The 12052-nt window shown below is 55.2% G+C and overlaps 1 protein-coding gene across 1 annotated transcript; it reads left to right on the top strand.

The window, feature by feature from the left end:
• Window positions 1–218: 218 nt before the first annotated feature.
• On the top strand, window positions 219–10834 carry HAUS5 (HAUS augmin like complex subunit 5). The gene is made up of 19 exons (XM_007996380.3): window positions 219–381; window positions 1212–1274; window positions 1350–1382; window positions 1514–1538; window positions 2427–2532; window positions 2612–2771; window positions 4353–4422; window positions 4517–4599; window positions 5053–5110; window positions 5269–5393; window positions 5598–5661; window positions 5765–5895; window positions 6083–6245; window positions 6638–6718; window positions 6819–6964; window positions 7218–7329; window positions 7401–7533; window positions 9851–9983; window positions 10133–10834. Exons 1-19 carry the CDS (start codon window positions 284–286, stop codon window positions 10248–10250), a joined length of 1902 nt encoding a protein of 633 aa, XP_007994571.2. The 5' UTR covers window positions 219–283; the 3' UTR covers window positions 10251–10834.
• Window positions 10835–12052: the final 1218 nt, after the last annotated feature.

Here is a 12052-nt window from a genome sequence, read left to right as displayed (position 1 = left end):
CTGTTTTGCCTCTTTCGGGTTAGCTGGTAGTGAGCGAGAGAACGAGGGAAGGCGGGCGGGGCCGCCGTCTCTCCACGCCCTTTTCATTTCCACTCAAGGAGACGCACCTGGGAAGAGTGAGCGCTGCGAGACCCAACCTTACCACGCTAAGATTACTACGCAGCGCCGGAGCCCGCTGTCTGCCCGGCAACCGATGACGTCCTGTTGGCGCGTCCGTGACGTCAGAGGCGGGCGCCACACTTGAAGAGGCTGAGGGAGGCGGTGGCGCAGCTGTGGCGCTGTCATGGAGCTAGCGCGGGAAGCGCGGGAACTGAGTTACTGGGCGGCCGAAGAGATGGGGGTGCCCGTGGCGGCCCGAGCCCGGGAATCGACGCTGCGCAGGTGAGGACCGCTCCTGGAGTGAGGACTCCCCACCCTGGAGATTGAGTCTCCGGGAGTGAGAACTCCACCCCTCATTGAGGACTCGACCCCCCATTCCCCCTCGAAAGTGACCCGAGTTACTGAGGGCTCCCTGCCCTGGGAGGCTTCCCAGAGTGAGGTCCCTAGCACTGGCGAGAATCCTCCACGAGTTAGCGAAGACCCCTCTCCGTATGGAAATGGGATCTCCAGGGTGAGCCTGTCCCCGCAGCACCTCCCCTTCCCACCCTTATCCTAACCAAAAAGGACACTCAGGAGTTAGCCGTGGCCACCCCATCGGGGATTGAATCTGTAGGAGTGATGCCCCACATCTGGCCATGAGATGGCACTTCCTGGCAGTACATCCCCCACCTCCACCTCTGAATGTGACTGGATAACCCTCTCCCAGGAGAAAGGGAGCACTCGCCACTCACCCCCACCCCCGCCTCCCCGGGGAATAAGAATACCACCATACTTAGTGCAAAGATCCAGTCCCTACAAAAAAAATGTTTTACCAATTAGCCGGGTGTAGTGGTGCCTACCTGTAGTCCCAGCTATTCTGGAGGCTGAGGTGAGAGGATCGCATGAGCCCAGAAGGTTAAGGCTGCAGGGAGCTATGATCGTACCACTGCACTCCAGCCTGGGCAACAGAGTGGGACTCTGTCTCTAAAAAAAAAAAAAAAAAAAAGTTTGGGCCTTCCCTCCCCAAGAGGTGAGAACTCCCTAATAAAGACTCCCTACCACATCACCTTGGGAATGGGGATCCCACACCCTGTGTGCTGCCCCAGGCATACGCTTACACACTGTCCCCACAGGCTGTGTCTGGGCCAGGGGGCTGACATCTGGGCCTACATCTTGCAGCATGTGCACAGTCAGAGGTAAGCTGGGCTCGAGTAGGGGAGGGGGCACAGGTGAGGTCCATAGTAACTCCTCCTTTTGCCTCTGCACTGTAGGACTGTCAAGAAGATCCGAGGAAACCTACTCTGGTAACTGCTGCTTAAAGCTATCCCTTCCTATCTCCACTCCCATCTAGCCCTGTCCTCACCACAGCATCACACCTGTTGCCCTCCCCACTGGAAGCCCCACTCATCCACTGACTCTGGTCTCATTTTCCTAGGTATGGCCACCAGGACAGTCCACAGGTAAGAAGCATATGCTACAAGATTCTCTTTCATCCGAAAAATGATTCGTAGATCTCCTGCTCTAAGCCCAACCAGGTGCTGGGTGATGCTGGGGACAATGGATCACAAGATAGCCCTGATCCCCATCCTCATAGGGCTTAAAGTCCAGTGGAGATAGCATTAGCTCAGCTGGGAGCAGTGGCTTACACCTGTAATCCCAGCACTTTGGGAGGCTGAAGCGGGCGGATCACCTGAGGTCAGGAGTTCGAGACCAGCCTGTCCAACATGGTAAAGCCCCATCTCTACTAAAAATAAAAAATTAGCCAGGTGTGGTGGCACACGCCTGTAATCCTAGCTACTTGGGAGGCTGAGGCAGGAGAATCGCTTGAACCTGGGAGGCAGAGGTTGCAGTGAGCCGAGATTGCTCCACTGCACTCCAGCCTGGGCAACGCAGTGAGACTCTGTCTCAAAAGAAGAAAAAAATATAAAGAGATAGGATTAGCTGGGGGCAGAGAGGTGGGACATGGATATGTGGCATCCAAGCTGCTGAGAAGAGATGCTGAGGCCAGTGTAGGACCTAGTGAGTGTAAGTGGCTCATACGACACCTAAGGGGAGGCTTCCGGGAGTCCTTGGGACTTCTAGGTGCAGGGCTCCATGAAGAGATCAGTACTGGGACAAAGATGTGGTTGTCACCAGCACAAACAGGAAACAGGAAACAGGCTGGAAGTGTGGGTAACTCAATCCTAAGAGGAAGGAGGGAGCCAGCACCCTAATGCTTCTGCGTCAGACACAGAAACTGCTGAGCAAAAACCCTCTGCCACCAGTTGAGGAGCCTGGTACCTCCAAAAGACAGGCCAGGCTGAGCCCCGATCAGACCATGCATCTGACCCTGAATCTGATCCTCCCAGGTCCGTCGGAAGTTAGAGCTGGAAGCTACTGTGACCCGCCTGCGGGCAGAAATCCAGGAGCTCGACCAGAGCCTGGAGCTGATGGAGCGAGACACTGAGGCTCAGGGTGAGCCATGGGGCCAGAAAATGGGCAACAGAATGTGGGGCGGGAAAGGTGCTGATGGCCACCCTTGTTCCTCCTACAGACACAGCCATGGAGCAGGCACTTCAGCACACTCAAGACACCCAGCGTCGAGCTCTCCTCCTCCGGGCCCAAGCTGGGGCCATGCGAAGACAGCAGCATAGGCTCCGAGATCCCATGCAGCGGCTGCAGAATCAACTGAGGCGCCTGCAGGACATGGAGAGGTGGGCCTCAGGGACACACCCTCACCAGGCTGGGCGGCCAGACATTCTCTTAGAGACCTCAGGGCTCTGCCCTGATCCCTTCTTGGGTTCCAGAATTCTCAACTCCCACCATTAGGATGGAAGGTCCATGAGGCCAGGAGGTTTTATCATCTCATGATATTTCCAGTGCCTAGAATAACACCTGTATACCTAGAACACCAGCTCTGGGGAAACAGCCACAAACAGAGAACAAGTCCTTGCCCTCCTGGAGCTTACACTGTGACACGGAGAAGACAGAGAGTAAACTAGGAACCGAACAGACCCTATCATTTCTGGTAGAGATGAATGCTGTGAAGAAAAACCTATAATAGAAGGGAGAGGGAGATGCTGCCCTAGCGAGGGAAGGCCTCTGAGGAGGTAACACTGAACTGGGAGAGGAATTTCTGTGGAGAGGGAATAGCAAGAGCAGAGGCAGCGTGCTCAGCATGCAGGAAGAACAGCCAGGGGCCAATGTCAGCTCAAGTTTCTCAGGCAAGACTGAGAACCTGAGGAGTTGAGGTTGGAGGAGTGGACAGAGAACTGTGGATGATGTGTTGCGATTTTGCCCTGAGACTGATTCGTGCCCTGGCTTGGCCACTTAAAATTGAGTGACCTTAGGCTGGGTGTGGTGCTCACACGTGTAATCCCAGCACTTTGGGAGGCCGAGGCAGGTGGATCACTTGAGGTCAGGAGTTTGAAACCAGCCGACAAAAATTACACTCTGCACTCCAGCCTGGGCTACGAGAGCAAAACTCCATTTGGAAAAAAAAAAAAAATTGGGTGACCTTGGGCACGGTATTTAACTTCTGTGTGCCTCAGATTCTAAGATCTGTGGAATGGAGATAACATTAATACCAAGCTTATCGGGTAGGCATGATCGTTAGGTGGACTCAATCATATGAAGTGCTTAGAAAAGTGCCTGTTAACCATTGTTATTGTTCTGGTTTTTTTTGTTTTTTTGTTTTTTTGTTTTTTGAGACAGAGTCTGGTTCTGTTGCCTAGGCTGGAGTGCAGTGGCATGATCTCAGCTCACTGCAACCTCTGCCTCCCGGGTTCACACCATTCTCCTGCCTCAGCCTCCCCAGTAGCTGGGATTATAGGCGCATGCCACTGTGCTCGACTAATTTTTGTATTTTTAGTAGAGACGGGGTTTCACCATGTTGCCCAGGCTGGTCTTGAACTCCTGACCTCAAGTGATCTGCCCACCTCGGCCTCCCAAAGCGCTGGGGTACAGGCATGAGCCACCACGCTGGGCTCATTGTTATTCTGAATGTGCTGGGGAAACATCACATTATTTTGGAGGGATCTGAGCAGGGACATGATCTTCCTCCAGTTTTAACAGGATCATTGACTCCTGGGTGGAGAACAGTCTCATGGGGCAAGAGCAGTGGAGAGGCTAATGCGATATTCCAGCTGGGAGGTGACAGTGGCCTAATCTGGAGACGGCTTCCGGGATCTAGGCTTAATGATTCCTCTGACTGGCCTTGCTGGCAGTGAGAGGAGATGGGGCACAGACATCTGTTTTCCCAGGGACCCCAGCCCCAACTGCACTTCTCCCTCCAGGAAAGCCAAAGTAGATGTGACCTTTGGATCCCTCACATCAGCAGCTCTGGGCCTGGAGCCTGTGGTCCTGGTAAGAGTCCCCGATCATGGGAGAAGGGGCAGGGAGCCTGGAGTCAGGCAGACGCCAGGGTCCCCCTCAGGTCCCTTCCTCTTCTTCTCCCTAGCGTGATGTTCGAACAGCCTGCACCCTCCGGGCCCAGTTCCTGCAGAACCTCCTGCTTCCCCAGGCCAAGAGAGGCAGCCTCCTGTGAGTGTCCCTAGCCCCCAAAGACCCTGCAAAGAACCTGGGTTTTAAGAGGGGGGTGTCTCTTATTTATTAATTTCTCAGACACTGAGCTTCTGGGTTACGTTCTATAGAAGGGGACAGACTCATCACAGTGACAGGTGGTCAGGGCTGTTGGGGGAGTGAGGAGGCCTGAGAGGCTCTGGGCACCCAGAGGCAGTGCCTTTCCCAGCTAAGAAGACAGGGAGGGGAGAGGTTCTTTGGTGAGGAAGCTCAGCTGGGGTGAAGGGTCCAGAGAGTGTCCCAGATGAACAACCCATGTAAAGGCCCCAAGGCCAGCAGATTGGTATAATTGGGGAACTCAAGTCTAACAGGCATAGGGATGATGACAGCCCCTACCTTATAGGGCGGTGGTGATAACTAGAGGATAATTGACATGTCTTGTAACATTTTCTGTCCCCTTACCCAACCCCACAGAACCCCTCATGAAGACCACTTTGGCACTTCCTACCAGCAGTGGCTGAGCTCTGCGGAGGTGAGAGGGCAGGGCTCTCAGGAAAGGCACACCCTCCCGCCCCATGATCAAAACTTAGGGTACCAGGACCTAACTCTTGACGACAGCCCCATTCCCATGGGGTCTCAGCTCACAGCCCTGCCCCGATCCTGCCCTGACTTCACCCTCCCTCCCCCTAGATGCTGCTGACAAACCACCCCCCGGGCCACATCCTGGCTGCCTTGGAGCACCTGGCTGCAGAGCGGGAGGCAGAGATTCGGTCCCTGTGCAGTGGGGATGGGCTTGGCGATACAGAGATATCCAGGTGTGGGGCAGGGTATCCCTACAGTTGGGGAAGTCCGCGTGAGTGGGTGAGCTGGGATAGCCTCAGGACCTGGCCCAGCTACCTGCTGACGGGGTGGAACTGAAACCCACTGCCCAGTGGGGTGGCAGGACTGACACTGGCCACCCTCGAGTACCAAGGCAAGGCCACCGCACAGCTCCCTCAGCAGCTCTTTCCCCACCCCAGACGCCAGGCCCCGGACCAGTCAGACTCCAGCCAGACCCTGCCGTCCATGGTTCATCTCATCCAGGTGACCCCAGGGCTCGCCTCCCCACCGCATTCCAAGACTTCCTCAATCCCCTAACCCATGGATCATGCCCTGGGTGTACCCTGACTCTGTTCCCCCCTTGCAGGAGGGCTGGCGGACTGTGGGTGTGCTGGTCTCCCAGCGGAGTGCCCTCCTGAAGGAGCGGCAGGTCCTGACCCAGCGCCTCCAGGGCCTGATGGAAGAGATGGAGAGACGCGTCCTGGGATCCAGTGAGAGGTGAGGGGCTCCCCAAGCAGGGGCCTCTAGGCCGTCTCGCTTCTGAGCGTCTCAGCCCATTGGACTTTTTCAGCCCCTGTGGCTCCCATCCCTGTCTCCTCTCCCTGCGGTTTCTCTTCCTGGTTTGTGGTCCCTTGTGTGGCTCAGTCGCCCTCCTCTCCTTTGCTCTCCTCCGCTTGCCCTGCAGGCAGGTGCTGATACTGGGGCTTCGGGGCTGTGGCCTGTGGGCGGAGCTTAAGGCCCTGCGCGCTCAGAGCCAGGAGCTGGAGGATGCAGCCGGGCATCGGCAGCTCCTGCTGAGGGAGCTACAGGCCAAACAGCAGCGGATCCTGCACTGGCGCCAGCTGGTGGTGAGAGGCTGGGCCCGGGAAGAGGTGGCAGGGCCTTGTGGAGGGCCAGAGGGGAGGCTTGAAAACTGGCTAAGAACTGGACCTAAGCCCAGTGTGGTAGCACATGCCTGTGGTTCCAGCACTTTGGGAGGCTGAGGTGGGAGGATCACCTGAGCCCAGGAGTTCAAGGCTGAAGTGAGGTATGATCACACCACTGCACTCCAGCCTGGGTGACAGAGCAAGATGCTGTCACTTAAAAAAAAAAAAAGAATGCTGTCACTTAAAAATTAAGAACTGGGCCTCCTAGGTAAGAGCCCAGGTGAAACTCCCAGGCAGAAGCAGGACCTAAGTAGAGAGGCGCACTAAGGCTGGGAGCTGGGAGGAGTGAATCTCAGGGTATCCTGGTTCCTCAGGAGGAGACCCAGGAACAGATCCGCCTGCTCATCAAGGGAAACTCAGCCAGCAAGACCCGCCTGTGCCGGAGCCCGGGGGAGGTGAGATGGGCGTTGGGCTGAGGTCTGGGTAGGGCTGGATCTGCCAAGGTGGGGCTGGGTGGACATGGGCTGCCCCACCCATCCCTCGCCTTCCCCGCAGGTGTTAGCTCTGGTCCAGCGAAAGGTGGTCCCTACATCTGAGGCAGTGGCACCGCAGAGCCGGGAGCTGCTGCGCTGTCTGGAGGAGGAAGTCCGGCATTTGCCTCACATTCTGTTGGGCACGCTGCTGCGGCACAGCCCTGGAGAGTGAGACTGGGGCCGCCCCACCCCTGCCCTGCATCCCCTGCCATGGGTGACTGTCGCTCCCTGAACCTCCTCAGAAAAGATAACCCCAGACCCCCAGTGTTCCCAGGCTGCCAGACCTCACCCTTGGGTCAGCAGCCCTGGTCTTGGTATCCTAGGCCCCAGACCCACGTTGAAGTTCCTGGGCCCCCAGAGCCTCCAGAACCCAAGGCCTCTTCTCAGTCCCCACCCAACCCAGCCTTCTCCCCACCCCTAGGTTGAAGCCCCTGCCCACAGTCCTCCCATCCATCCACCAGCTGCACCCCGCATCCCCAAGGGGCTCCAGCTTCATAGCACTGAGCCACAAGCTGGGGCTGCCCCCAGGGAAGGTGAGTGCCTGTCTCCTGTGACCTGTCTTCCCAGCCCTGCCCCAGATGACTATCCTTCCCTCCCCTTCCAGGCCTCGGAGCTGCTCCTGCCGGCAGCTGCCTCTCTTCGCCAGGACCTTCTGTTCCTGCAGGACCAGCAGAGCCTCTGGTGCTGGGATCTGCTCCACATGAAGACCAGCCTGCCGCCGGGCCCTCCCACCCAGGGTAGGCCTGCCCTGCCGCCCCATCCAGCCTCCCCGCCCATTCCCACTACCAACAGCCTCCACGAGTCCTTACCAGCAACCCCGTTGCTTACACAGTGTCCACTGTGTGCTAAGGGCTTTAAACATTCTCCCTTCTTTCATCTGCACAGCAGTCCCATGAGGTAAGTGCTGCTGTTCTCTCCATTCTACAGAGAAGGGAACTAAGACGCAAAGGTTAGTAGGTTGCCCAAATGGCAAAGCTGGAATTTGAATCCAGGTGGTGTGAAATGGGTCCGTGCTCCCAACCACTAAGCCACACTGCCCGTCGACTTTCCACATGTTCATTCATCACCGTCATGTAGTATACCTTAGCAGTTCGAAGCCTGGGAATCCTCTCTGCCCTGTCTCTTCCTAACTGTGCGGCCTGCCCGTGCCTTAGCTTTCTCTTCAGTGGAGTAAGCATAAAGCAATGTCTTACCGAGGTGCTGGGCAGATTCAGGCAGGGGACCCGCACAGGGCACTGAACACTGCCTGCTATGCAGTAAGCACCCTGCATCTCTGGTGTGATTAGCATCATTGTCTGTGTACACACACAGTCTCTTGGAGTCATGACCATGAGGAAAGGGACTTTAAGACCCCCAGTTTACAGATGAGGATACTGAAGGTCAGAGAAGTTCGTTAATTCCTGGATTCACTCACCAGATTCTCACTGGGTGTCTGCCAGGTGCTGGCCCAGATGGCTTGATGGGGAGTGAGGAGAAAGGTCCCCCACCCCAGGGGTTTCCCCAGGATGGAAGTAAAGAGTAAAGAATGAAAGGATAAATACATGGAAGAGGAGAATTGATGATAAATGAACTGGCAGTGCCAGCAGCACTAGAGGAAGAGACTGCGTTCAGGCCTCTGAGTTTGGGGCTCCCTGCCCTCCACTTCTCCACGAGGGGAGGGAGCAGTGTGCAGGAGCAATGAGAGCAGCCCCAGACCCTGCATGGCCTCTGCCCACCTCAGCCTCTGCCTACCATGCCTTCGGCCCACTGTGCCCTCTGCCCACCTCATGTGTTTTTTGGTTTTGCTTTTGTTTTTTTGAGACAAAGTCTCATTCTGTCACCCAGGCTGGAGTGCAGTGATGCCATCCCGGCTTACTGCAGCCTCAACCTCCTGGGCTGAAGCCATCCTCCTACCTCAGCCTCCCGAGTAGCTGGGACCACAGGCATGCACCACCACGCCTGGCTAATTATATATTTCTTGTAATCATGGGCATCTTGAACTCTACACATCTATCATGGAACTCCTGGTTCTCTCTACTCCAAAGAACAATTTTGTTCCTCATCTTCTTGTTTCCTCCCTTGTTAAATTATCTCACCCTCCTCATCCAAGTGCTGTACCCAGAAACTCAGGAGTCATCCTGAATTTCCCCATCTCCCTAATCCCCCCACCCCCACCAGCTTCAACCTCTTAGCAAGCCCTAAGGGTCCCATCCCCAGAGTTCTCCCGGCCCTCTGCCCCACTAGCCTACAGCTCCAGTAATTCCCCCTGACAGCAGACAGAGCTGAAGAAAGAGCCAGTGTCGTGATCAAGGTCACAGGGCAGGGATGGGATGGGGTCAGGATTCAGGCCCAGCTTGTCTGATCACTCTGCTCGTCCACACTTGCTGAGCTGGGCCTGCTCTGCGCACATGGAGAGGGAGTAGGCCCAGTCCCAGTCCCAGAGGAAAGCACCACTAGGGTGAAGCTAGAGCAGGTGGAGGAGGAAGCCTTGGGGCGAGGAGTGTTGGAAGGGCCTCCAGGAGGAAAGATGCTCTCTACTGTGGGCCCTGGGAATCGGCCAGGTTTTGCCACATCATGAAACTCAAATACCTACTGAAGAGCTTGGACTCTGCCTTGGGGGTACTGGAGAACATTGGAGGGTTCTAGACAGGAGGGAGAGCATCAGATTTAGGCTTCAAGAAGATCCCTGTGTATAGTGCAGAGGGTGAGCCAGAGCAGGAGACCAAGGCCTGGAGCAGAGGAGAGGAAACGCTCAGAAGACTGAGCGGACAGGCCATGGAGATTGATGGGCTCTCAGGGGTAGGGAGGAAAGCATCCAGAAGGAGGCCTGGGTGGGGCCGGGGGGATGGTGTGGACTGCCCTTAAGATGAGAACCTGGGAGGAGGGACAGGTCCTCATCTCAAGGGCAGTCCCTCAGAAGGGGACTTCCAGGCTGGGAAGAGGAGACAGACTCATCATTAGTTTGCGGGAAATGCTGAGGTCAAGACTAGGGGACTGGAGACTTGGGGACTCATTGCTGTAAGGTACCAGCGAGCCAGAGGACTCAAAGCTGCCTCCTGGCTTTCTCACCCTCAGAGCTGCTGCAGATCCAGGCATCCCAGGAAAAACAGCAGAAAGAGAACCTGGGGCAGGCTCTGAAGAGGCTGGAGAAGCTGCTGAAACAGGCGCTGGAGCGAATCCCTGAGCTGCAGGGGATCGTGGGGGACTGGTGAGAGGGGAACGTGCTATGGGTGGGAAACAGAAAAGTCAGGACTCAAGCCAGGGAGCTGGTGAAAAGGAGCAGGCCATGGTTTTGGGGGGAGGCCAGTGAGGGTCTGGAGGGCCAGGCCTTCCCTTTGATGCCATGCCCTTCCCCAGGTGGGAGCAGCCAGGCCAGGCTGCCCTCTCTGAGGAGCTCTGCCAGGGCCTGTCCCTGCCCCAGTGGCGGCTGCGCTGGGTTCAGGCCCAGGGGGCCCTGCAGAAGCTGTGCAGCTGAAGAGAGTGTTCAAACAGAAGCCGAGAACTTGACACTGTTCACCCCAACACCTCACCTCCCCCAAGACATTTGGAAGAAAGTGGCGCCAGGATTCCTCGGCCGTCGTCCCCACCCGCACCTGCAATCCCCTCACGGGCTGTTCTGCTGCCCCGCTCAGCTCCCTGGACCCTGTCCTTTCATCACTTTCATTCTCAGCAAAAAGTAATTGAGCACCTCCTCTAGGCGCTGGGGAGTCCACACTGAACAAAAGAGCCAGAAGACCCTGTCTTCCAGCAGTTGAGTTCTAGGGCAGGGAGACAGAGTTTACAAGATAAGGAAAATATATATGTAGTATGCTGCAGGTTAACTGCTGTGTGGGAAATCCAGCAGGGGGTGGGAGGTGTGATTTGAATTGAGGGCCACACTGCCTGGGTCGCACTCCATCAAGGGGTGAGCAGGAGCAACGGGGTGGCTGAGGAAGAGCTTGCAGCTCAAGGCAACAGCACAAGCAAAGGCCCTGAGCCAGGATGTGCTGGAATAAAGGCCATTGAGGGGGACAATATAGATTGGGGATAAGGAATGTATTAAAAGATGAGAATGCCTTCTAGTTTGTCTAGTTTCCTTTTTTACATGTAAATCAGCCATTTGGAATTTATCCTAGCACATGGATCCAATTCTGTCTTATTTTACATATATCCTAGTAGCACTGACTGAAATTCCTAGTCAGAGTGGCAGTTGCCTCTGAGGGAAGGTGGGCGGCTGGGATCAACTGAGGAGGAGACACAGAAATGTCCTAGCTGATGGGAATGTGCTGTGTTGAGAGCAGCGGAGGTGATGCAGGTATAGAGATTTGTCAGAGCTCATCTAGCTGTAGTCTTAAGGCCTGTGCATTTCACTGCATGGGTTACTCCATTTATAAAGCAAAGCCTTATGCTTTTGAGATGCCACCTTTTTATGCGCTAAATTTCCATGTTTAATTGGATTATATCTGGCTTCTCTCCAGAACTGCTTTGTATTTAACCCTCCATGTGCCATTCCCACAGTAGCTTAATAGAAAGGCTTGTGACACATTGTCATATCTGTTTTTGTTTTCTTTTGTTTTTGTTTTTGAGACGGAGTCTCACTCTCTTGCCCAAGTTGGAGTGCAGTGGCGTGATCTCAGCTCACTGCAACCTCCGCCTCCCAGGTTCAAGCCATTCTCATGCCTTGGCCTCCCCAGTAGCTAGAATTACAGGCACGCACCACCATGCCCAGCTCACTTTTGTACTTTTAGTAGGGACAGGGTTTCATCATGTTGGCCAGACTGGTCTTGAACTCCTGACCTCTAGTGATCCGCCAGCCTCAGCCTCCCAAAGTGCTAGGATTACAGGCGTGAGTCACCGCACCCAACCACATGGTCATATCTGAAATGGCTGGATGCTCTTAGGTGCTCTTTTTCTTTTTCTTCCTTTTTTTTTTTTTTTTTTTTTTTTTGAGACAGAATCTGGCTCTGTTGCCCAGGCTGAAGTGCAGTGGCATGAACTCAGCTCACTGCAACCTCTGCCTCCTGGATTCAAGCAATTCTCATGTCTCAGCCTCCTGAATAGCTGGAATTACAGGCACCTGCCACCATGTCTGGCTAATATTTGTATTTTTTGTAGAGTCGGAACTTTACCATGTTGGCCAGGCTGCTCTCCAACTCCTGGCCTCAAGTGATTCTGCCGCCTCTGCCTCCCAAATCTTCGCCTACTGGGATTATGGTTTCCCCTGTCTCAGTAATTTTTTTCCCCAAATTAAGTGAACATTAGATTTAATTTGCCTGACCCCAGAAGAAAAACATGCAC

The sequence above is a fragment of the Chlorocebus sabaeus genome, chromosome 6 (assembly GCF_047675955.1).
Source record: "Chlorocebus sabaeus isolate Y175 chromosome 6, mChlSab1.0.hap1, whole genome shotgun sequence".
Classification (NCBI taxonomy): domain Eukaryota; kingdom Metazoa; phylum Chordata; class Mammalia; order Primates; family Cercopithecidae; genus Chlorocebus; species Chlorocebus sabaeus.
This window is presented reverse-complemented; position numbering and strand designations above follow the sequence as displayed.

Coding starts and splice junctions, on each gene's coding strand:
- HAUS5 (XM_007996380.3), top strand. CDS start 284: ATGGAGCTAGCGCGGGAAGCGCGGGAACTGAGTTACTGGGCGGCCGAA. Junction 5,394..5,597: donor GGCGATACAGAGATATCCAG/GTGTGGGGCAGG, acceptor TCCCCACCCCAG/ACGCCAGGCCCCGGACCAGT. Junction 6,965..7,217: donor CTGCGGCACAGCCCTGGAGA/GTGAGACTGGGG, acceptor CCCCACCCCTAG/GTTGAAGCCCCTGCCCACAG.